The sequence below is a fragment of the Staurois parvus genome, unplaced genomic scaffold (genome assembly GCF_062004578.1).
Source record: "Staurois parvus isolate SC_StPar_1 unplaced genomic scaffold, SC_StPar_1.0 ptg000207l, whole genome shotgun sequence".
Classification (NCBI taxonomy): domain Eukaryota; kingdom Metazoa; phylum Chordata; class Amphibia; order Anura; family Ranidae; genus Staurois; species Staurois parvus.
Window position 1 is genome coordinate 8,463,702 of NW_028318003.1, and position 26,415 is coordinate 8,490,116.

Consider the following 26,415-nt stretch of genomic DNA (forward strand, 5'->3'; position numbering starts at 1 on the left):
CTTCTATCTTTCGCCTCACTTTTAAGTTCATATAGGTCATCAATCAACCTCCTCTTTTCTCTCTCCTGGCCCATGATAGCTTCCTACTCTTCCCTTTCTCCCAATAACTCCAAAGAGATCACGCCCTGCCTTCTGTAACCCCCAGTTCCACAATTACTTTACATTTTGCTTCCCCCCCTGCCCCCCATGATCATTTCTTCATCAAATTATAAATGACCAGCTAAAATATTGTCTAATTGGGCTGTAATGCATACCAGTGTGTGATGAACCACTAGAGACCAAAATCCAGCTTGAATTAACTGGTTTATGAACAGGCAAACATTTGCCAATTGTTCATTTGAAAATCAATAACAGTCACGTGTTCAACCCCAGGTGGTAAGAAATTTTGGGCTGGCCATAACTTTGATGCAAAGACAATATTCCAACAAAATGAATTACAATGTGAGGTAAGAGAACAGTTATACCACAACACATCAAAGGCTGGTTTAAGACTGGCAATGATGTAGTATGAATATCCAAAATAACAATGTCTTTGAATTTATTCACCGACATTAATGAACGCTTTTCATTCATCTTAGAATAAATAAACTCTTAACACTTCCAGTTGACAGATCTATGCCATAGTTGATTTGTTTTATTATATTCCCACACATATTAATTAAGTGCAGTGAGAAATGATTGCTCTGCCTAGCTACTTACTAAAGACAGCACAAACTCTAAAAGGATAATGGTAAAACATGAGCACCCAGTCCTCAAATTAAGTGACAGCTCCAAGGATGTCATATAGCAGAGCCAGTGGAACACCATGTACCTATATTTTTACATTGTGTTGGGTTGCTGTTTTATATAAATATTTTTTAAACTGCATTTAAAAAAAAATCAGCTCAATGACTAATCTTCCTTAGTAGTACACACATACACCAGTTTACTGTATAGTTTTTAAAGGAAAGTTAAAGTTTCCCTTCTTTCCCTCAGAACCTCACAAAAATATTATTAAATGGCAGTAGTGAGTTTCAGAGCAAGACCCCACTTACCTCTGTAGATGCAGGCACTGTTGAGTAGTTCACCCTTAAAGTTCACAGGAAAATTTGTAAAATCATTAATCCCTCAGCAGCTCAGCTCACTCTGCTCTCCTCTCCCAGCAGTGAGTCAAGCAGCCTTCCAGCATTCTAATCTTTCATCTAAAAAAAGAGGAGCTCTAGAAATAGGGAGCAGGGTAAGCTGAGCTGTTGAGAACTTCATGGTCTTAAGGGCATCTAGCATGGATCTGAGGATACATTTCTCCACAGTTCCTGTAGCTACAGACACTAGTGTGGGTTTGTTTTAAAGCTCTTTTTTCAGCATGTTAAGAATAATTCAAATGTATATCTAGATTGTAAGCTCGAAAGAGCAGGGCCCTCAATCCCCTCATGTTCCCTCCCTCCTACATTGTAAGCTCGAAAGAGCAGGGCCCTCAATCCCCTCATGTTTTGCATTTTATTGGTATTGTTCTGTCACATGTTCTGTCCCCCTTTGTAATGTACAGCGCTGAGCGAACTATTGGCGCTTTATAAATACTGTATAATAATAATAATAATATATCTGTCTATAGCGATAGTTTGCTGTAATTAGTAATATGGGGTATGAACTGCAAACCAAACTCAGTCAGTGATTTTACTGACCTACTCTCTTGTTGCACATAATTTTAAAGATCAGCATACAGCATACTGGTAAATGTTTTAGTAAGTTCAGTTTAGTCAGCAGAAATCTCCCTCTGAACTAGAAGACCTTATAATGCCATAAGTTTTGATGCACATAAAATAGGCTTCTACTTACACAAACTACTGTCGACCCAACTACTGTCGACCTAACTACTGTCGATCGAACTAATGGTGCTATCAGCAACACATCTGACAAGAAATATGTTAAATAATGCTGACATTGTAGTTATTTCTGCTCAAATGTAATCAACACAAGCAAGTTGGTTAATTATCAAAAATGTTCATGCAACATTTTATAACACTACATTCTGTACAACATTCTGGGAAGCTTCATATTCAACACTCAAGCAGAAAAGAAATATAATGTAGTGAAGCTGAAAAGGAATATGTCATCATATTTAATGCAGAATATTATACTACTATATGAATATATGTCCAACACTTTTCTCAAATGGGATGAAAAGACCCTAATATTTCCCACATATACAAAACATTTACAAACATATTTATAGGCATATCACCATTCCCTACGTGTGTTTGTTTATATATATATATATATATATATATATATATATATATATATATGTAATTGCTATACTTACTTTCTTACTCACTCACTTACTCACTCACTCACTCACTCACTCACTCACTCATTCACTTACTTACTCACAAACTTGAAGCTCAACTCTGAGAAAAGTAAAAATCCTCAATGTAGTATAAGAAATCTGCACTGCAAGGGTTAAATGCTCATTTATTTCTAGGGTTTGGGAAAAGTAGTTTTACTTACCTGATCCCCTTTACTCCAGCAGTAGACTATCCCTCAACATCCTCATGTCAAATGCATGCCAAATGGGCCCTGTATCAGTCTTGATGACATCAGAGGGCACCTAACTGCTGCGTGGACCAATCTTGCAGCGAGGAGAATCAGGTAAGCAAAACTGCGAGTTCCCCTAGGCATAAATAAGATTGTAACCCTTGCAGTGTAGGGGATACCCCACTGCAATGAAGAGTTTATACTTTTCCTGGAGTTCAGCTTAAAAAAACGAAACCTTGAAGAAAATGCCTTTCTTTAATTACATTGGAAATAACAGATTAGGGGCTCATTCACATTTTCAGCAGTGACCTGCATTTTTCCTCACTGGATAAGGTCACTGCTAGGACACATAGTAAGCAATTGTTTTCTGTGTGCCCCATTCACACCTCAATGCTGGTGTGATGTGTGGTGAGCAGCAGTAAAGTACAGCATGTCTGCCTTCTTCCACAGAGCACTGGACAGTAGCCCACGTCACTGAACAGCAGCACAAGGCATCACACTGCTCCGGAGCTGGCACAGTCACTAGTCTGCACAGTAAAATGCTGCAATTTACCGTGCGACTACTGTCAAACTAGACTTTGCAGACTTATGGTAAGTTCTTAGTGAACTTTTCCACAAAAACACACACAAAACAAAATACTATGGCTTTTTTCGACTTCTGTAGAAACATAGCAAAATAAATAGTAAAACTGCCTAGGATGACTTTATAGAGAAAACTGTCACAATCGATATTTCTGCTGAAAAGACAAAACATCGATTATGTTGTGTTGTAAATAGGCAATCAAATGTAAACATAGCACAATTCATCAAGGATAACATTGCTATACATAGAAGGGTGACATACCTGATATGATGGACACGGTGTCCTTCTCCCAGGACACCACACTGACATACTCCTGCACAGAGGGCTGAGTGAGGCACTTGAATACAGCAGCACTGCCACGCATGGCGCTCTGATCCTCCACCCGCACGGTGTACGGCTCCCTGAAAACTAGAGCACAAAGGGCAGTAAGTAAATACTGCAGGCACATATAAGTTGTGGTAAAGATATTCAAAAAGAAAATAGTGTGACTAAAAAGTGCATCTAAGTTCAAATGTAGTTTTGTAAAAAGTGGGGAAAGGTTGGAACATCAGACAGGTTATTTTTGTATTCTTTTATTTTTTTTGCTGTATCCCATTGGGGAGATTTCTCTTCACTTCCTACCTTGGGAACACAACAGAAAGTGAAAGACAATCTCTCTAAAGGAAAATATCTTCTAGGACACAGGTGTCAAACTAGCGGCCCTCCAGCTGTTGCTAAACTACAAGTCCCATGAGGGATTGCAAGATTGACAGTTACAAGCATGACTCCCAAAGGCAGAGGCATGATGGGACTTGTAGTTTGGCAACAGCTGGAGGGCCGCCAGTTTGACACCCCTGCTCTAGGACAACTGTCACTAAAACAAGTGCCCCTACTGGAAGATGTCAAACACAGATGATACAAAAGGACCATAAAAGAGTTGAATACATGTGTAAGAAGGTAGCATTAGTTCTACAGTGGTTTGTACTTAATTAAATTCAAAATATAACAATGCACCTAAAGCACCTACTTGATTGACAATAACAAACACAACTACGAGGAGCGTTCAAGTCAAACAGGGACTTTTAATTTTACAAGTATAAAAAGGGATGCTGGCATGGCGATACTACACACAGTAGTAAGTGGCAAGTGTGTCCTATTACTGACAGGCGTTGCATATGTCGTGGGCCGGTCCAGAGACCATTAATCAATATGGCAGAAAACAGTGTTGGTGCGTGTATGGAACAGCATGTGGTAATGAAGTTACAGAAAACTTCAAGCACAGTACGGTGATGAGACAGTCAGCCGCAGTAAGACATTTGAATGGTGTAAATGTTTCAAAGATGGTCATATATCCATCAGTGACGATTCCGGCCGTGGTGGTCCCCAGTCCACAACAGTCATACCTGTGAACATTCAACGCATGGAAAGCCTGATCCTGGATAACCAATGCACAACCTGTCGTGAAATTGCACAAGAGACAAATCTTTCTGAAGGAACAATGAACACAATGATGACGAAGTGATGCAGGCTGTCCTAGGATGGTTGAGGCAAACTGACAAATCTTTCTATGCCAAAGCTTTCCAGGCATTAAACACTGGGATAAGTGTATAAATGTAGAAGGGTAATATGTTGCAAAATAAATGCAGTTTCCACTCCTTGAAATTTGTTCTATTATATAAACTAAAAAGTCCCAGTTTGAATTAAACAGCCCTCGTACAATATTTGCTTCTCAATGATAACGTTTTTCCTGTTTTATTTTTTTTTTTGCTGTCTGTGTCTTTTTGGATTTCCTTCTTTTCACTTTGTGTTCCTCGGACACAACAGGAAGTGAGAGGAAGGGCATTTCTTTCATTAGGGATTTTTCCTCTATTCTATTCCTATTATGTTGTTTTTTATTTTTTGGAAAATTTCCTATCTCTTTCTGTGATTAGCAATGGTCACCAAGACAAATAAAGATGGTTATTTCCCCAAGAGGGATGCCAACAGTAATAAAAACCTTACAGGGGTTTTAAAACTCTCACCATCCAAAACAAAAAAAATTTGACCTTAGATACACATTGGGTAGTCAATTGCAACACCAAGTAGGGAAGCCTTGATCTTTAAAAAAAAACTGGGCTGAGGTCTCATTTAGGTAGGGCCATAAAGAAGTAATGAAAGGGCCACATGATGCCCAACAGACACCAGTTTGACACATATGCTACCGAGTTTTAAAAAACAAAAAAAAACAGTACATATCAGAACACTATACTGTAGTTAGGTTGCCCACTTGCGGAAATCACCCAGTTCAGCTGAAGCTGTCCATGGTGCTGAATCCTGCTGAATTTGCTGAACAAAGCTGCTTCAAGTATACATCTATAATACAGACTGCGGAGACCTTGCTCTGCTACTTTTTAGAATTTGATAATTACCATTCAGAGCCAAAATAAAGAAGGGCCTATTTACTGTATATTTGTTACATATTCCCATTCACATAGCATAACTTAAAAAAATATAAAAAAATAAAAATTTTGCAGCTTACCTTTTTTAGATGCTCTATTCTGGACCCTCCAGCATAGAAAACCCCTATAGGTAATTATATTTGTTTATGAGGGGGCTGGTCAGCTGTGCTTTCCATAATTAACCCTATCTGTACTGTGCAGGTACACTTCATTATCAGTTGTATCTAGATTTGAACACTGTAGGGGAGAATTACTAAAACTGGAGAACTCAGAATCTGGTGCAGCTTGTGCATGGTAACCAATCAGCTTCTAACTTCAGCTTGTTCAATTAAGCTTCGGCAATAAAGCCTGGAATCGGATTGGTTTCTATGCAGAGTAGCACCAGATTTTGCACGCTCCAGTTTTAGTAAATAACCCATGTCTGTCTTAACAAAGGGTGAAAGGTGTAGAGGCTGGGTTTCTTGTATTGTATGAGGACAGACCTGGGACAGGCTCACTCTATCATTGATTAAAAAAACCTTGCAATCAGCCATGACAGCTCCTCCTTAGAAACATCTAAAAGGTAAAAAAAAAAACATGAACTTTAATGGCATCCTAGTCTGTAGGGTTCAGTATTGAGTTGGTCCACCCTTTGCAGCTATAACAGCTTCAACTCTTCTGGGAAGGCTGTCCACAAGGTTTAGGAGTGTCTATGGGAATGTTTGACCATTCTTCCAGAAGTGCATTTGTGAGGTCAGGCACTGCAATTGAACAAAAAGGCGTGGCTTGCAGTCTCCGCTCTAATTCATCCCAAAGGTGTTCTATCGAGTTGAGGTCAGGACTGTCAAGTTCCTCCACTTCAAACTCACTCATCCATGTCTTTATGGACCTTGCTTTGTACACTGGTGCGCAGTCATGTTGGAACAGGAAGAGGCCATCTCCAAACTGTTTCCACAAAGTTGGGAGCATGAAATTGTCCAAAATGTCTTGGCATGCTGATGCATTAAGAGTTCCCTTCACTGGAACTAAAGGGCCAAGCCCAACCCCTGAAAAACAACCCCACGCCATAATTCCTTCTCCAACAAATTTACACTTGGCACAATGCAGTCAGGGAAGTACCGTTCTCCTAGAAACTGCCAAACCCAGACACGTCCATCAGTTTGCCAGACAGAGAAGTGTGATTCGTCACTCCAGATAACACTTCTCCACTGTTCTAGAGTCCAGTGGCAGCGTGCTTTACACCACTGCATCCGATGCTTTGCATTGCACTTGGTGATGTAAAGCTTGCATGCAGCTGCTCGGCCATGGAAACCTAGTTCATGATGCTCTCTACTCATTGTTGTTGTGCTAATCTGAAGGCCAAAGAAGTTTGGAGGTCTTTAGCTATTGATTCTGCAGACAGTGGGTGACTCCTGCTCACTGTGCACTTCAGCATGTGCTAACCCCGCTCTGTCATTTTATGTAGTCTAACATTTCATGGCTGAGTTGCTGTTGTTCCCAGTTGCTTCCACTTTGTGTTTTTACTTGATCATAATACTGACCCCTGGTCTGTCTATGAGGTCCGCGGAAAAGTATCCAGAGAAGCATATGGCATTTTGATGAAGCTCCATCCCACATATGGATTCAATGCTGGTTATGTTTACCTTAGGGTAATTATGCATTTTTACCTTACCGTGTGCAGTGGGTTCATTCTATCTAGTTTATGTTCACGATTGCTGTGGCACTTGATTTTTTTTTTTTTTTGCATGCAGCACGAGTGGCACATATATGTTATCCTAAGATAATACACTATGTTTAGGTTTGTTTTATTTCAGGTCTATGAGGAATATCTGGAATCCATCATCAACCCCTTTGGAATCTAAGCTACGTGGATCTGCTCTGAGCATTGTTGTCACCTTTTCACATGTTGATGGATTAATGTTTGGACTATTTTTGGACTTTCAGTTTTTAAATATAATTATATTTATTCACGTCTGCTATATTATTCACTTTGTTATAATACCACTAATAGTGGACTGTGGAATATTTAGTAGCAAAGAAAGTGCACTGGTGGAAACCTATCACGATACCATGCTTGAATTCACTGAGCTCCTGAACACGACCCATTCTTTCACAAATGTTTGTAGAAGCAGTCTGCATGTCTAGGTGCTTGATTTTATACACCTGTGGCCATGGAGGTGATTGGAACACCTGAATCCAATGATTTGGAGGGGTGTCCTAATACTCTTGGCAATATAGTATATAATGGGGTTGCTCAAAATTGAATGCAAAGTGGAAAGTATTTCCGTTTCTACAAATTCAAAATACACATTTAAAGTGAAGCACAATGGGTTCCTTTAAAACGGTTACTTTAAAAACTAAACATACAGTAAGAAGCTTCCTACATTCAAAGAATGTGTTTTTCCCCCATTTTGTTTAAAGATTGTGGGGTCATTGTACTGGTGCATGTGCAGGCCTGACAACATTCCATCACCTACAAAAGGCCAAAGCGAGGAGCTCTGAGTGCTGGGCTTAGTAAAAATCTAGCATGAGGTTCATGCTTTGCAATGTAGTTTTCGCAGAATTTTAAGTATTACATCACATTTAACCAGGGCTCTTACTGCATAAACAGGAATCCCTGACCAAAGATAGCCATGCACCTTAATATTTCATTAGATTCCCGCATCCACACAACAGGATGGAGCAATCGCCACTACCAACTATTTCTATTTTCACAGCTGCTTTCAGTATATCTGAACAGTGACTGCATCTGATTAGTTAAGTCACTGGCCAAGAATTTTCCACAAAGCTTCTTCAATTTATAGACAAAAGTTTGTCGAGACAGGGGGTGTCAACAGAGACATCCAAGGCTCGAATTTTGGGTGAATCAGCCGGAACTTGAGAAAATATGAGCCCTGTATGGCCAGCATAAAAATGGAAATGCTGTTACAGGGGCAATGGGCAAGACTGGGTACACTGAAAACGTTTCCAAATTGTTTAATGCACTTTATTTCTGCTTTGTAAAGATCCTGTCATTAAAAAAATATTAAGCTTTAATTTTATGATGGATTTCCGGTAATGCTGAGTTCCTGGAAAGCATGCACATGAACAGTTTAAAGCTAATTTAAAGGCAGATCTAAAAAAACTCAATTAATTCAGTTGTGTACCCTTAAAATAAATTACATTTATTTTTCAATACAACTATCTGAACTATCGGTCTTCATATCAACCTACATTCATCGCCTGCAGTACAGCATTCAGACTGCAATAAGGGAAGGGCAGGAGTAAGAGCCCATCAGCTTGCACCACATACATGGGGAAAATGACGACAGCAGAGCAGAGACAAAGACTTATGAGCGTGCTTCTGCTCCTTCACTGTCCAGTCAGTGGAGAGCTGGGGTTGGGAAGTAATACCAATGTATTTCTTTCAAAAGAAATAAAAAATGGTGTCACCCATCTAAATATGCTGTCCAACCATGGTAAATAAATTAAAAGTGGTTGATCAGAATTGCAAATGCATTGGCATGTATGGCACTTTGAAGGTCTGATTCAGTTTGCTTCAGTTTTAAATACATACAGTATATGGGAACTATGTAGGTGCCAAACAAATTTAGTTCTGTTTTGCCAATCTTGTAATCCAGACACTCTGAGGTTTATTTACTAAAGCCAGAGAGTGCAAAATCAGGCTGACTTCTACATAGAAACCAATCAGCTTCCAGGTTTTATTGCCAAAGCATAATTGAACAAGCTGAGGTTAGAAGCTGATTGGTTTCTTTTATGAAGTGAGAGTGATTTTGCACTCTCCAGCTTTAATAAATAAATCACACTGGCTAGACAGCACAGCCAGGATGGTGACTTCACTTTTTTCACTGCAGTTGAGGAATATATCTTGGTCACCTACCTTCCCCAGACTGCTGGTTGAGCACATAGGACACATCAAATGCACAGACTCATCTCTGTGCCCTACCCTCGGGAAAGCATGTTCACCCAGTTGACTAACAGCACTGTGCAAAGTGAAAGAACCTTGATTGCTGTCAGTGTTGACCTCCCTCTGACAGTCTTAGTGATGCTGTACAGGTTAATACAGGGTAATGAACAGGCTAATATGACAGATTCAGATATGTGTGCCTGTTGCATGTAAAACATGTTTTCTAATGAGCACCTGAGTGCATTATTCTGTTTATTTCTGTCTACCTAGAGTTCAGCTTTAGGAGTATCCTGAATAACTAAGGAACACCCAATCATGTTTGGGGAGATGTCAAAATAAAAGCCAGATTATACAGTAAAGTATACATTAAAGATACACAGGTAGAATTTTGTTACAAAAAAAATGAATGGAATTGGAATGTTTGATTTTTTAATAGCTAATGGGGTCAAATTGAGGATCATTTTCTTAAGTGACAAAAAAAAATCAAAGAAAAGCAGGATATAAAATTTTTCTCAAACAAAAAGTCTAACAGTGAATGTGTTTTACTTCCAGGAAATGTCATTCATTCCAAATCTTAATGTACTTTTGAACAACATTCTTCAAGTCTTGTCGAATGCACTGATGAGATTTTTCATAAGAAAATTCGTACAAACATCTACTAGTTTATGATCAGCTTACAACACTTAAAAAGGCACATTCATTTACAGCTTTCTACTGAAAGGAAATTCAGTAATTTAAACCTTCCTTCTGATAATTAAAGTGGTTGTATAGGCTGAAGGCATTGTATGCATGAAGGTAAGAAATCTTCTGTGTGTAGCTCCCCCCACGGCCCCTCCCCTATACTCACCTGAGCCCCCTCTTGATCCACCGATGTGCATGGGAGCCTCGGCTGTCCTGTGTCTCTCTCTCCTCATTGGCTCCCACTGCTGTAAATCACAGCCAGTGAACCAATGAAGAGAGATCGGGTGGGCATGGCTGAGGCAAGGCTCTATGTGTCTTACAGACGCATAGGGATTGATTTACTAATGGCAGATAGACTGTTGATAGGCAGTTGCTCCAGAGCTTAGTAAATGAGGTAATTCTTCATTTTGCAAAGAACACCCAATCATATGCAAGGAGAATAAAAGGAAAACAGCATTTTTGCTTGCACATGATTAGGCGATGGTAGTCAGCAGAGCTTCTTCTCATTTACTAAGCTCTGGAGCAACTGCAACTGAGTGCAACTGAACTTTGCAAAGTGCACAGTCTATTTGCCTTTAGTAAATCAACACCATACAGCGGGGTTCAGGAGCAAGCACACACCGGTACCCCTAAAGCAATTGGCTTGCAATTGGGGGCACTGGTCAAGGGGGAGGAGCCGGCAGTGCCAGCACAGGACCAGAGAAGAAGATGATCAAGGCCGCCCTGTGCAAAACCACTGAACAGAGCACGTAAGTATAACATGCTTTATTTTTTATTTATTGTTAAGCTTTACAGTTTTTGTTAGCATTGAACAGTTAGAACTTAATGTAAGTGAATTTTTTTTAATTGTAGATAAGAGGAGAGAATAGTTAACATTTCTGTTCATTTTTATTTTTGTGATCTGTATCCCATTCAAGAGACATTCCTTCACCACCAGTCCTGTCCAGAGACAACCAAAATTGAGAGGAAATCTTTCCAAAGCGAAGGAAGTCCTCTCTTACACAGGTATCAAGCAAACAAGTGCCCCCATTGGTAACAATTCAAATTAAGACAGCAATACATGATACATGAATCAAAATTTGTCAGATTCAGCAGGGACCAGCTGTATTTCGATCCATGTATGAGCAGGGTGCTTTTACAGAAGTTGATCTACCAATTGATTTCCATACAACCGCTGCATCAGCACTGTCAGCTATAGCCAGCAGAGTTGATCAGTGTATTCATTGAACCCACTGGTTGAATGAAAAAAATGACTTGGCTCATCTATGGGCTGCCTTAACTGCTTCCTCACCACCCTATAGCAGAACTACTACCCTACCAGTGCAACCATTGGCGGCTATAGATGTCAATCACCAGGTCCCGGCTAGAGATTCCCCACCAGCACCCGGCGATCACCAAGTTACAGTGCCAGGGGAGAGATTTGTGTGTAAACAATACAGGTCTCTCTCCTGCCAGCAGTAACATGCTGCTGTGTACTTCTCTGCACAGCAGAGAAATACACAGCAGCATGCTTGCATAGTAAAACACACACAACACATACAGTAAAAAACAGCACAGCACACAGTTAACCCTTTGATTGCCCCAGATGTTAACCCCTTCCTGCCCAGTGTCATTAGTACAGTGTCAGTGGTTTTTATTAGCACTGATCACTGTATTGGTGTCACTGAGATGTCAGTGGCAATTAATCAGTTCCCTCCAGTGTCAGAATGCCTGCCGCAGTCCCCCAGTCTTTCTATAAGTTGCTGATTGACGACATAACTAGTATAAAAAAATGAAAATAAAAATTCCAGTATATATACAGCAATTTGTTGATGCTATAAATTTCATGCAAACCAATTAATTTACATGTATTGGGATTTTTGTTAGCAAAAACGTAGCAGAATACATTTTGGCCTAAATTTATAACAAAATTTGATTTTTTAAATTTTTTTCACTCTATACGTTTTATAGCAAAAAGTCAAAAATATATATTTTTTTCAATATTGTTTTTTGTTTATAGTGCAAAAAATAAAAATTACAAAGGCAATCAAATACCAGTGAAAGAAAGCTCTATTAGTGGGAAAAAAAGGAAATACATTTCATTTGGGTGCAGTATTGCATGACCGCGCAATTGTCAGTTAAAGTAACACAGCGCCGCATTGCAAAAAATGGCCTGGTCAGAAAGGGGGGTACATCCTCTGGAGGGAAAATGGTTAATTAACTTTTCCTCACTTCTAGTTTCAGTGACAATGACCGCCAAAGCAAACAATGGGTCACAGGAAGAAAAGTCTGGGAGTTCCCACTCCTCACCACACTATCCAAATTTTAAAAAAATTGCCTTGAGATACACTACGGTGCAGACCATGCATGAGTTGAAATTAACTAAAATGTCATGTAAAAAAAAATGATTATTTAATTTTCGAATTATTAGTGTTCCCACAGCAACAGTCGAGTTTTACAGTATGTGGCCATCGAAAATGACAGATCGAAAATGTTGGAAATTTTTAGCAGAATGAACAATTTGCAAATTGTTTATAGGGTTGTCATTCAAAAAAAATAATAAAACTGAATTGCGCATGAGCAGAAAGAATGCTCTCTTTCATAAAAGATCTGTTATATCCTATTTTGATGACCGTAGTATGTGTGCATTCATCATTCAGCAGATGAAGATAGTTTGCTTTTCTATTTATCTATGGCCTGCCTATGTTTCAGCTCAGGATTATGGTTGGGGTTTAAGATGAAGGTTTAGAGATCATGGTTAGGACAAAGATTGATGATTAGGTTTCAGATTACATTTTCTGCTAAGAAGGGTGACCCTAGAGCTGGAGTACCCAGTAATCAAAATAAACACTTAGGGCACCAAGGGAAGGGGTACCACAGAGTCTTTCTCCTCAAAGGATAAAAAAATGCACATATCTTTTTTGTCCCTTTGTATTGAGCTTACCTAACCTACCCTTCCCCCCCAAAAAAACACATACTTATTGAGATCTGACTGCCATGACCTCTGTTGTTTGTTTACATCCCACACCGCAAGTTCTCAATCTCCTCGCTATACCGGCACTGTAGAATTTCAAAACATAATTTGTATGTGCTTGCTTTTATTATGAGAACACAAACGTATTTATTTTTTGTGTTTTGGAAGAATTTACTAGGCTCTGGTCTCAATAAGGTTGAGAACCACTACTCTAAGCCACTTAATTCTAAACTCTTCTACATACAAAAAGGGCATATAACATACTTCTAAAGGATAACCACACACATTGTGCAGGCTACAATATAGGCTTTCTACCTTCTAGGGACATATTCCAGAACAACCTTTTTGTGCAACAAACACTTGAATGGTGTAAATCTGTGGGCCTGGTTGAAAAAAATGGTAAAATACCCGGCAGTGCATATATAGTATTTATAAAATGTTCAGCACTATATACTATATGTAGTTTTATATATATATATATATATATATATATATATATATATATACACACACACACATACACACACACACACAGTGAGGAACAGAAGTATTTGAACACCCTGCGATTTTGCAAGTTCTCCCACTTAGAAATCATGGAGGGGTCCGAAATACACATTGTAGGTGCATTCCCACTCTGAGAGACTGAATTTAAAAAGAAAATTCAGGAAATCACATTGTATGATTTTTAAGGAATTTATTTGTCTTGCACTGCTGAACATAAGTATTTGAACACCTGAGAATCAGTGCTAATATTTGGTACAGAAGCCTTTGTCAAATGTTTCCTGTAGTTTTTGACCAGGTTTGCACACACTGCAACAGGGATTTTGGCCCACTCCTCCACACAGATCTCCTCTAGATCTGTTAGGTTACGGGGCTGTCGCTGAGCAACACAGAGTTTCAGCTCCCTCCAAAGATGTTCTATTGGATTTAGGTCTGGAGACTGGCTAAGCCACTTCAGAACCTTGATATGCTTCTTACGGAGCCACTCCTTGGTTATCCTGGCTGTGTGCTTTGGGTCGTTGTCATGTTGGAAGACCCAGCCACGATCCATCTTCAATGCTCTGACTGAGGGAAGGAGGTTGTTGCTCAAAATCTCCCCCATGGCCCCATTCATCCTCTCCTTAATACAGTGCAGTCATCCTGTCCCCTCCGCAGGAAAGCACCCCCAAAGCATGATGTTACCACCCCCATGCTTCACAGTAGGGATGGTGTTCTTGGGATGCAACTCATTCTTCTTTTTCCTCCAAACACGATGAGTGAAGTTTAGACCAAAAGGTTCTACTTTGGTCTCATCTGACCACATGACTTTCTCCCATGCCTCCTCTGGATCATCCAGATGGTCATTGGCAAACTTCAGACGGGCCTGGACATGTGATGACTTGAGCAGGGGAACCATCCATGCAATGCATGATTTGAAACCATGACGGCATAGTGTTCTACCGACAGTGGCCTTTGAAATTGTGGTCCCAGCTCTCTTCATGTCATTGACCAGCTCCTCCCTTGTAGTTCTGGGCTGATTCCTCACCTTTCTTATCATCAGTGATACCCCACGAGGTGAGATCTTGCATGGAGCCCCAGTCCGAGGGAGACTGACAGTCGTCTTTAGCCTCTTCCATTTTCTAACAATTGCTCCAACAGTTGATCTATTTTCACCAAGCTGCTTGGCAATTGCCCCGTAGCCCTTTCCAGCCTTGTGGAGGTCCACAATTTTGTCTCTGGTGTCTTTTGACAGCTCTTTGGTCTTGGCCATGGTAGTAGTTGGTGTCTGACTGACTGTGGGGTGGACAGGTGTCTTTAAAGAGCTCAGACGGGTGCTACTAAGTTAGATTAATGAGTGGAGTAGAGGTGGACTTTTTAAAGGCACAGTAACAGGTCTTGGAGAGACAGAATTCTTGCTGTTTCTTAGGTGTTCAAATACTTATGTTCAGCAGTGCAAGACAAATAAAATTCTTTAAAAATCATACAATGTGATTTCCTGAATTTTTTTTTTAATCCTGTCTCTCAGAGTGGGACTGCACCTACAATGTGAATTTCAGACCCCTCCATGATTTCTAAGTGGGAGAACTTGCAAAATTGCAGGGTGTTCAAAATACTTCTGTTCCTCACTATATATATATGTATTATAATGTAAAATGGTTACAAAAATAGATAAAACATAAATATATATGTTCAGCAATAGAACTACAGGATCCTATATGTGGTAACTGTAGCCAGTCCTGAGGTTGGACATTACCCATTGCCTGAGTGTGATCTATGCCATCTGTGAAATGGAATTAAAGGTATAATGGTCTCTATACTGTTGCTGTCTTTCAGGAGGCTTCTAGCAGATACCACAATGTGCAATGAACAGTAAAGAGTTCCTTTTCTTTACTTGAATAGGGCATATGCACTTTAATGGCAACCCCATGGCTGATACTATTCACTGTCTTTTTTGCTTCCCCATTGCTCCATTTGGGTGAAGTGATATAACCAGGTATCATGAGGCATGTGACATCTTTTCCCCCATCTGATAATGCTGGTGCTTAGTGGTGGCTCAGGCATCCAGCATTGTCCACAAGACTTCTTCTTCTCCCTCTCACTAGTGGACAGAACAGTGGAGCGAAAGGGAGTATAGGGGCCAGTAATAAAGTGAACCAAAACAAGTATGAAGATCTCTTAGTTCCCTTTGACTTCACTAGTTACATGCTTTTTAAGGATCAATATGAGAAAGTATTGAGGTCAGTGACCGCCAGATAATAAGCAAATTCTCTCTGTACATGTTTCAACATTCAGAAAGGATCTGTCATTGTCACTAATGTTCATCTGAAATTCTGTCAAAAGCCATTCAGGCAAACATTCCCAGCAGCCTCAGGCTCTCAGACATAGGCCTGGCCACAGACTGAACCATTTTGCATCCAATGAAGATTTGAACAAGAAGCAGACAACTGTAAAATTCTGACAACATTCAGCTGCTATTTAAGAATCGGATAATTTTTCTGGAAATCGTGTGCCATTCTGATTGAAAGTCCTATGTGTGCAGCAGATTTTACACAAATGTCACATCGATTCCAATGTCTATCTCCTGTGCAACTGTCTGCCACAAATGATCTTCTGTCATGTTGGAAATTAGATATATTTTTTTCCTATTAAATGGTGAAATAATTGAGGAAATTTGCTGAATCTTTGTGGGAAAGTATGAAAAAAACATGTCTACGGCCAGCCTTACATAACACATTGGAAGACTTCATCAACTGCTGCTATCCTTAGTTATCTCTAGTACTTTGCAAGATTATTGTAAGCAAACTCTTAGTAGGATCAGCCTATGAATTTGGACCAACATGAACTTTGTTAATCCTATTCAGGACGATTTTAACAAACCGACAGAAAAAAAGCATTTCTGGGCCAACTACAACAACCAACCATGCCATAAGCTGACTCTGTTCTGTTTTTTGAGAATCTATGGCATGCACCGCTTTCAGTTTTTTATTAGCTTAACAAAATAATAAAAGTGACTTATACAGTGCATCCAGAAAGTATTCACAGTTCTTAACTTTTGCCACATTTTGTTATGTTACAGCCTTATTCCAAAATGGATTACATTCATTTTTTCCTCAACATTCTACATACAATACTCCATTATGACAACGTGAAAGAAGTTCATTTTGAAATCTTTGCAATTTATGAAAAATAAAAAATGAAAAAAGAACACATGAACATAAGTATTCACAGCCTTTGCTCAATAGATTGTTGAAGCACCTTTAGCATTAATTACAGCCTCAGGTCATTTTGAGTATGATGGTACAAGCTTGGCACAACTATTTTTGGCAATTTCTCCCATTCTTCTTTGCAGTACCTCTCAAGCTCCCTCAGGTTGGATGGGGAATGGCAGTGCACAGCCATTTTCAGATCTTTCCAGAGATGTTCAATCAGGTTCAAGTCTGGGCTCTGGCTGGGCCACTCCAGGCCATTCACAGAGTTGGCCCGTAGCCACTCCTTTGTTATGTGGGCTGTGTGCTTAGGGTTGTTGTCCTGTTGAAAGATGAACCGTCGCCCCAGTCTAAGGTCCAGATCACTCTGAAACAGGTTTTCATCAAGGATGTCTCTGTACATTGCAGCATTCACCTTTCCTTCAATCCTGACTAGTCTCCAAGCTCCTGCCACTGAAAAACATCCCCACAGCATGATGCTGCTACCACCATGCTTCACTGTAGTTATGGTATTGGCCAGGTGGTGAGCGGTGCCTGGTTTCCTCCAGACATGACGCTTGGCATTCAGGCCAAAGAGTTCAATCATTGTTTCATCAGACCAGAGAGTTTTGTTTCTCATGGTCTGAGAGCCCATTAGGTGCCTTTTGGCAAACTCCAGGTGGGCTGCCATTTGCCTTTTACTGAGGAGTGGGTTCCATCTGGCCACTCTACCATACAGGCCTGATTAGTGGAGTGCTGTAGAGATGGTTGTTCTTCTGGAAGTTTCTCCTCTCTTCACAGAGAAATGCTGAAGCTCTTTCAGAGTGACCATTGGGTGCTTGGTTACCTCCCTGGCTAAGGCCCTTCTCCCTCGATGCTCATTTTGGCCAGGCGGCCCACTCTAGGAAGATTCCTGGTAGTTTCAAACTTCTTCCATTTATGGATGATGGAGGCCACTGTGCTCATTGGGACCTTCAATGCTGCAGAAATTTTTCTGTACCCTTCCCCAAATCTGTGCTTTGATACAATCCTGTCTCGGAGGTCTACGGACAGTTCCTTGGACTTCATGGCTTGGTTTGTGCTCTGACATGCACTGGTGTGGGACCTTACATAGACAGGTTTATGCCTTCCCTAATCATAGCCAATCAACTGAATTTCCAACAGGTGGACTCCAATCAAGTTGTGGAAAAATCTCAATTATGATCAATGGGAACAGGATGCACCAGAGCTCAGTTTTGAGTGTCATGGCAAAGGCTGTGAATACTTATGTACATGTGGGTTTTTTTGTCGTTTTTAATTTTGAATAAATTGCAAAGATTTCAAAATGAACCTCTTTCATGTTGTCATTATGGGGTATTGTTTGTAGAATGTTGAGGAAAAAATGAATTTAATCCATTTTGGAATAAGGCTGTAACAAAATGTGACAACAGTTAAGCGCTGGATTTCTTTCTTTCTGGTTGCACTGTATATGCTTATGCACAAAAATAGTATACTGATATAGAAAGTGCAGTAACCCAAAGCAGCCAATCAAAATCACTCCTGAAGTGTAACTCTGCTTTTGTAGCGAATCCCCCCCCCCCAAAAAAAAAAAGACCAAACGATCCAGTCTAGATGATCTATGTGAGTTGCAGACATTTTAACAAACTTTCTAGCTGATTCCTATCTGTTTCTGTTTCGAAGCAAAAGCTGTTTGTTTCACTTGCAAGATTGATTTCCCAAATGGAGGGTCTGCATTTCTCATAATCACCTGGCGCACTCTTAGTGTTTTAATAAAAAAAGCTGCATTGTCTCTATCCTTTTAGAAGTAATTAACACTTAGGGGGTATCTCAGCTGAAATTCCTATTGCAGGGGGGTGCCTAAGATTATACTGTACCTTAGTGCAGCCATCTGAGAAAATTAGTAAGTCAATCACAAAAGCAGGAAATGATATTTATGGGGCATTCTGTACACTACGTACATCCTGTTTCAAGGATGCCATATTAAAGTACACTTTTTAAGTTTTTGGAAAATTACAATGGCTTGAAATGGAAGGGTGCATGTTAATAACATTGAGGGCCAGTTCACATCATAGAAAAGCAATCCAGATGCATTTCTGCATGCATGTGTTTGACGTGTTTTTCATATGAATTTGTTACGCATTTTTTATGTGTTCCAGATGCATTTTTTTCCTTTTTTTGTATAGTGTGTCCTGTGTGCTCTTGATGCGTTTTGCCACATTCCAGTAGTATCTTGCAGAAAAAATGCAGCATGTTCTACTTTTGTTGACTGTACTGGAACACTTTGCAATGGTGTGAAATTCATGCAGCTTACTGCCCATGCATTTTTGATGCAGAAAAAGCACCGTGGTGTAAACCGGCCCTAAAGAAGAATTATAGGCCAAACTTTTTTTTTTTTCATTTTGGATAGAGTATGGGAGGGTTATAGCCCGTCAGATTTTCTTTTTCTTTTTTTTGCCATCTGTGTTCCATTGGGATTTACCCTAATTTCCTGTCCCATAGCCAAAACATGAACTCCCTGCAAATTAAGGGAATCCCTTGGTGACCCCCCAGGTCACCAGAAATAGTATCTCCATTGGAAGATTTCCCCTGTATCACTTTTCTGGGGACAACCCAAAATATCGGATTTTTTTTTTACTTTCACTTTCAATGATAATGGTAAACAGGACAAATAGAAAGGGGGACTCCTAATGGGGGCACAGACAGGAATAAAAATATAATAGGTGTTTTTATCCACCTCTACTCAGTCGAAAACAAAAAATTTTTACCTTTAGTAATGCTTTAATCCACATATTGGCTTATGTAGCAATTTTAAGTGCTATATTTTTTTTTTTCTTACGGAAGTGGAACTCCCCTTTAAAGTGGAAGTAAACCCAATTTTGTATCTTTTACCTACAGGTAAGCCATTAATAAGGCTTATCTGTAGGTACTGTAAATATCTCCTAAACATGCACCATTTAGGAGATATTTACTGTAGAAGCGACAGTGATGTCACGTATACTACTGCTTTAAAATTGATTTGACTACAGAAAATGTGAGAAGTTGTTTTGGTATGGACAAATGATCACTGCGCCTTGCAGTACTTTATGTCCATGTGTTCAATGGTGGCTTGTTGTCATGATTATTGACTTCTTGTTAACCATTTAACTATCACATATACATACAATTTAGAGTCTGGCCATCACTAGGACCTGATCTTTTTGGGACGACAGAAGCCACTGTGTAGCTGGGTTAAGAGGAGAAATAAACTCAATTTATTAGGGACTAGAAATAATCAGCAGGGGTTTGCATGATACCTACACCACATGATGTCATGCACTTTAGCACTAAGAGATGGATTCCTTGTATTATCAGGTTACAGAGGTATTTCAAGACACCATCAAATAAACAAAGCATTCTGCATAAGAAGATGATTAATAATATCTAAATGCTTAGTTGGCATTGTCCCTATGGTCACTCAGGAATTCTCAGCAGAAGTGTGTTGAATGTTTGGTCCCCCTCTGCGTGCCGTGGTTCTACTCAGTTTTGCCTAGGAGAGATGTAGGGGCCCAAAAATGAAACAACAACACACAGTGAGGGACCAGGCAATTGGCATTCTCAGAAGTGTATTGAATGCTGAAGATTCTTTGAGTAGCAGTAGCTATGGAAAACAGCAAAGATTAAAATCAGCGTTCGCCAAACAGGTAAACATTTTCTTCTTTTGGAGTGAAGTTTCTTTTTAAAACTCTTTGGATGGTGACAAATTTAATTTAATATAAACACTTGATTCTTTTAGCTGAACTCTGAGGAAATTTTCACACTACTTTGCAGAGGACTCCCCCCCCCACCTTATACTGCAAGGGTTACATACTCCTTTGTATACAGTTTACCATTAAAAAGCAGTTTTCCATATGTGATACTCTGGGGTTTTCAGGGCTTTTGGCCCACTTTATTTAAAAGAAAAGTTATAAAATAACGCACAAGGTTAACATCACACGGGTTTTCAGTTTCAAAAAAACATACATTTTCTAGCCTCCTGGCTATCACACTTTGTGGTCCGAATGCCTGTCTCTGCACAGACTCTCCACTTTGTCTTAATCAGCTTTCGGTCATGCAAAATGTCCACCTGGGCTGTACAGGCTCCTGTCTAATGACACACTAGGGGGCTTCTAGGTTTTATTGCGAAAGCTTAATTGAAGAAGCTGAAGTTAGAAGCTGATTGGTTACTGTGCACAGATGCACTATATTCTGTGTGCTCCAGTTTTAGTAAATCCCCCCCCCCCCCCAATGTCTCCTAAGACCTCTCATGCGACAGCCGCCCAGATCTGGCCACCTTTCCTTGAGGCCATGGTAAACACTCTCACAGTGTCTCTCTACACAAATACAGACTTTGCTCCTGCAGCAGCTTTTCTCCAGGGGAAAGGAGCCCCGAGTCACTCACAGCCCCTTGATTAAAAAGGCTGTGCACACCTGCACCATCAAGCTTATGGTCTCCAGTAAAGCGTGGACACAGGTTTAGAGATGTTATCCCTTCCAAAACTCTTCAAAACCTCTGGACTCCAGAACCCCATCTGGGAGTTACCAATCCCGGAGAAAACTGCAAAACCAGTTATTCAGAAGATTCTGGAGTCCCTCAACCTGAATCAGTGAGAACCCTGTGTGACATATACTCCTTTTTCCACCCTGACAGGGCACAGCACTGTCACTATAACCGTATTCCTCACTCTCCTGGCAGCCAGTGCTCTCTGTTCCACTCATTCTCCGATTTGTTCGTAGACCCTTGGTATCTTCATTTACAATACAGAACTCTTGGTCCTGCGTTGTACATTATGATGTCAGAGTGTACCCCATGAAGCAGCAAAGAGAAGCAGCTTTGAGGGACCAGTCACATGAAAAGGAGAAAGTCTACAGGAGTGAGGGACAAGGTAAGTAAAACTGCTTTTTAATGGTACCCTAGAAAAAAATGAGCCTGTAAGCCATGTAGTATGTGTGGGGAGCTACAATGCAAGTGTAGCTTTAAATTTTTGCCAGAGTTCAGCTTTAAGACAATGTACATTTTGCTCCTGGCTCATCAGGTATTTGTAACCATTTTAGTTTCCAACAAAGACAAAAAATTGTTTCACTTACCAGCTTTGACGCGGATGTTTGGACTTCGTATTTTGCCGGCAGAGTTCTCGGCTGTACAGAAATAGTCATTGTCGTGTATAAAGCTATTGAAAGCGGACTGGGAGAAGGGGAATAGCTGGAGAGTGCCATTGGCATGGACGTGCCTAATGTGAGGCACGTCATAAATGTCATCTCCCGTCCCCAGGTACCATCGGAGTGTGGCGATGGGAGATCCGGCGGCAGGGCAGGGGATGAACACCCCCACTGTACTGGAAAAGGTGATCTGTAGCAAGGAAGTGTTCACAAAGTATAGACTTGTTCCAGCATCCTCTGAGCAAGCTGTATAGAAAGAAAGAGTGAGAGAGAGAAAAGTTATGTTAATGAAAGGATATGGAAAAGCAAACGTTCATCATTTCTACAAAGACTAATCTATACACAGTATATCAAAAAAGCTGTTACTAAATTTACCAACGTGGGTAAATTATGCACAATCCACACTACACAGAACTTTGTCATCTGCATAGAACTAACAAAGGCACAACTAGGAATCCGACAATTCTCATTTCTCCGTTTTTCAATTGTTTTCTTTGCACATCTTCACATTTTAAACTCATGAATATACAAAGGATAGGGATTCATAAAAACAGATTTACAGCAGTATACTGTATATAACAAAAAGTAACTTAACACAAATAAGCTATTCCAGAATTCTGCCTATAGACCTCGCATAATAAGGAATAAATAAATTTGTCTAAAATTGATAACTGATCTTAAAAAAAAATGTATAATAGCTTTATACATAGGGGGTATCTTGGTTTCTTTATTTATTATGGTCAGTATAGTTTATTATGGTCACTATGAAAAAAAATGTAAAATATGTATTTGGTAAAAAAAATATTGCTAGTGAATATTATGTAGCCTATTATCCTGCCAGCAGGTGGAGCTCTAGTTAGCTTTTATTGCTCTCTCCACCTGCCACCTATCAAGATAAAACAAGATTAAATGTGCACACAGGACTGAGTAGAGTAATGACTCATTCCTTATTACATGGTGTAGTACAAGGTTTCATTGTGTTTGGGCAGTGCCGTGAATTGAAGGTTAGCACTTCTGCATTAGCACTGGTGGGTTTTTTTTCAAATTCCAATCAAGACACAGTCTGTATGGAGATCCCAAGGAGAAAAAGTGCCATAGTAATACTAAAGAGAGATACCTATGTTTGCGGTCTCTTTAGGTAACCCATAGTGCTTTGGGAATGCTCTGCAATATATTCAAATTGCAAAACAAAGAACACACACACATACACACATCATATTAGAAACCAAGTTGCTTATGTTAAATTAATCCAAATTTGTAACAGTTTCCTGCCAAGCTTCTGGAAGATTGACAAGGCAGCTGGAAAAACAATGCATGTTTGCTTGACCACCCTGTACATATACTGTACATGCATGCTTGCTCAGAGGTTTAAGATTTGTTAGCAGCTCACTGTGTGCGAGAAAACAGATATCTCAGTGAAGAAGAGTTCTTCAAGCTCAAAATACTTATATAAAATGTACAGAGGAATGTAGTGAAAGCGATTAGTGAAAGTGATTACATAGACAGCACAGTGGCTAAGTGGTTAGCAAATCTGCCTAGCAGCACTAGGGTTGTTGGTTCGAATTCCAACCATAGCTCAAAATACTTATAAAAAAATGTACCATAGCACACTCCAAAGACATGCTGGTAGATTAATTGGCTGCTGTCTAAAATGGCCCTAGTATATGTGTGAGACAGGGACCTCAGTACTGCATAAATTGATTGCACTATACTGTATAAGAACCTGTAAAAAATTATTAAATTACATCTAAAAGTATGTGAGTAGATGTTCTAAAAACTAGAATTATTAAGAAAAGTAAAACATACAGTATATCAAAATATATTTTTAAATGGACAAAATCATTAGCCGTATGAGATAGCAATTGCCTATTTTGCTGATCTTAATGGAGCCAGGTTTTCTGACTTGTGCATGCGGGTGTGTGCATTCTGTGCCAAAAATGCCTGCTATATATGGCCAGTGAACAAGTCTCCAGAGAACACGCATGTTACTCAGTAAGGCTGGGTACACGCAGAAACATTAGCTGTGTAGTGGAAGAAGTAGGAGTTTATTCCTCAGCTGGTTGAGAGCTTTTCTGGGCTCAATTTAATTAGCATGTGTGCAACCAGACTGCAATATCATGAATATTAAAAGAAGACTCTATTTAAAGTAGAATTACATATTTTTTTACCATTTTAATTTTTTTTTTTTTAAGAGAGAAATAGACAGAACCCTTGGCCATTGCAATAGGGTTGATTTACTAAAGGCAAACCTTTGCAAGATTCCTTAGTAAATGTAATGTGGTAAATCTTTACTTTGTAAAAAAAATACCCAATCGGGTGCAATGAATAAAAAAAATAAAAGAAAAGCATTTTTGGATTCACATGATTGGATGATGGAAATCAGCAGCGCTTTACCACAATTACTAAGCTCTGAGGAAAATGATGTTCACACCTGTGTGGGTGGTTGCTGCTGCGGGACCCGCACCTCTTACTGTGTGGGCTGCGAATCCAAAAATCATGCAGGGACTTTATCAAATGGATGGGTTGCCGCATCCACGCAAATCGCAGCCTGACAGCCACATAGATGTGAACCTAGGCTTAATTAATCCACCTCAAGTGCTTATTGTTTAGCAATTCTGCTTTGCAGCACAGGGGTCCCTGGTCTGAACACTATATGCATGGAGTTTGCTTTCTCTTGTCCTCCCTGCGCTTGCATGGGTACTCCCGTTTCCTCACACATTCCAAAAACGTGATGGTAGGTTACGGTAATTAGCTTTTATCCATATTGACCCTAATATGTGTGTGCATGCATATATGCATGTGACATAGGGATCTTAGATTGTAAGCTCCTTGAGGGTAGAAACCAATGTGAATGTATACTAAACAAAGCACTGTGTAAATTGTTAGCACTCTATACTGACTTACAATATATAAATAACCTATATCATTATTGTTGTCTTTATCCTCATTAGGGAGATTTCCCCTTGCTATCTGCCCTGGTGACCCAACAGGCAGAGAGGCAACAATAAAAATGTGAGAGCTTGACAATACAAAGGAGTTCTAATCCTTCCCTCTCTACTGAAAAAAATGTTTTTTTAAATATTTATTAAGTTTTTCATTTTAATACAAAATCCCAAATAGGAAAAAAAAAAATTCTCATACAAATAAACATTTATGACATTTCTATCTTTCCCTTACTAAAAACTCTTTTCCTTCCCCTCACACGAACCCCCCCTTCCCTCCCCTCACCCCCCCTCCTCTCCCTCTGCAGACTCTAGCCCATTCTACTCTCTTGAGGCTTGTTAACATCCTAATTCATATTTTCCTATATTTCTCTTTCAATCCTGCTCTTTCCCACTTTTCCCATCTCCTAAAATAAACTCTCATCCTATCTTCCTGCATATGATATGATCTTTCCATTCTACCTATCTGGTTTACTCTATTTATCCAGTCTTCTTCCTTCGGTACCTCAGCCTTCCACCAAAACTTAGGTATCAACCCTTTCGCCGCATTCAAGAAGTACCAAATACCTGAATCTTTATATTTATTTACAGATGTCTCCACATTGTGTAGGAGGCACGTCATTGGGTCTAATCCTATGTCAATTTCAGTTATTTCTTTAATCAATTTGACTATTATCTTCCAAAAAGTCTGAATTTTCGGACATTCCCACCATATGTGAAACACCGTGCCCATCTCTCCACATCCTCTCCAACACTTATTTGAATTTTCCCCATTCATCTTGTGCTCTACACTTGGTGTAATGTGCCATCGTGTCACACACTTATAATTAACCTCAACCTCTCTCATACTAACATTATCGTGTATCAATCTAAACATCTTTCTCTGTCTATCTTCATCAAACCCAACTCCCATATCTCTTTCCCATTTTGTGATAAAAGTTAGCTTTGTGTTTGTGTCTAATTCTGTGAGTATTTTATACACTTTTGAAATACCGTGCTTCCCATCTCTGCGTGTCTCTAACAACCTTTCAAACATATTCCACTCCTGTTTTATTCTCAAAGGTTTCGGAAGACTTCCAATAAAACATTTCAATTGATAGTATTTCCACTCATCCATTCTAATAAAGATATCTCCCTTCTTCTCTATTAAGTCTTTAAGTGATCTCAATTCCCCCTCCACCAGAACATCTCTCAGTTGGGTATCCTCCCTTCTAAACCATCTCCCTGATATCTTGTTCTTTCCCGGGGGAAAGTAATCAGTATTTGTGAGAGGCATTAATATAGAATTAAATTCCCATTTCATGTTTTTGTGTAAGTTGTCCCATACCCTAAGAACATTTAAAGTGTAAATACTTGTGCTATCTTTGATTCCCCTAAACTGTGGTGGGACCCATATCATCTGGTTCAATCTAATGCCACTAAGATCATTTTCTATTGTTACCCAACTTTTCCCCTTGTGGTTAAATGTCCAATCATATATTCTTGCTAAAACCACTGCTTTATAGTATCTCTTGACATCTGGTAGACCCAATCCCCCTTTCTCTTTAGTCCTAGTCAATGTTTCATATGCTATTCTGGGTTTTTTATTCTTCCATATGT

At 39.6% G+C, this 26,415-nt stretch overlaps 1 protein-coding gene across 2 annotated transcripts in view; it reads right to left on the reverse strand.

The window, feature by feature from the left end:
- DSCAML1 (DS cell adhesion molecule like 1) overlaps window positions 1–26,415 on the reverse strand; it is a 417,994-nt gene that overhangs the window by 305,424 nt on the left and 86,155 nt on the right. For both annotated transcript variants that reach the window (XM_089678617.1, XM_089678616.1), the window contains exons 2-3: window positions 21,803–22,120; window positions 3,359–3,505 (exon numbers count right to left, since the gene is read on the reverse strand). In XM_089678617.1, the coding sequence (XP_089534743.1) occupies window positions 3,359–3,505; window positions 21,803–22,120 (465 nt within the window). The remainder of the gene's footprint in view (window positions 1–3,358; window positions 3,506–21,802; window positions 22,121–26,415) is intronic.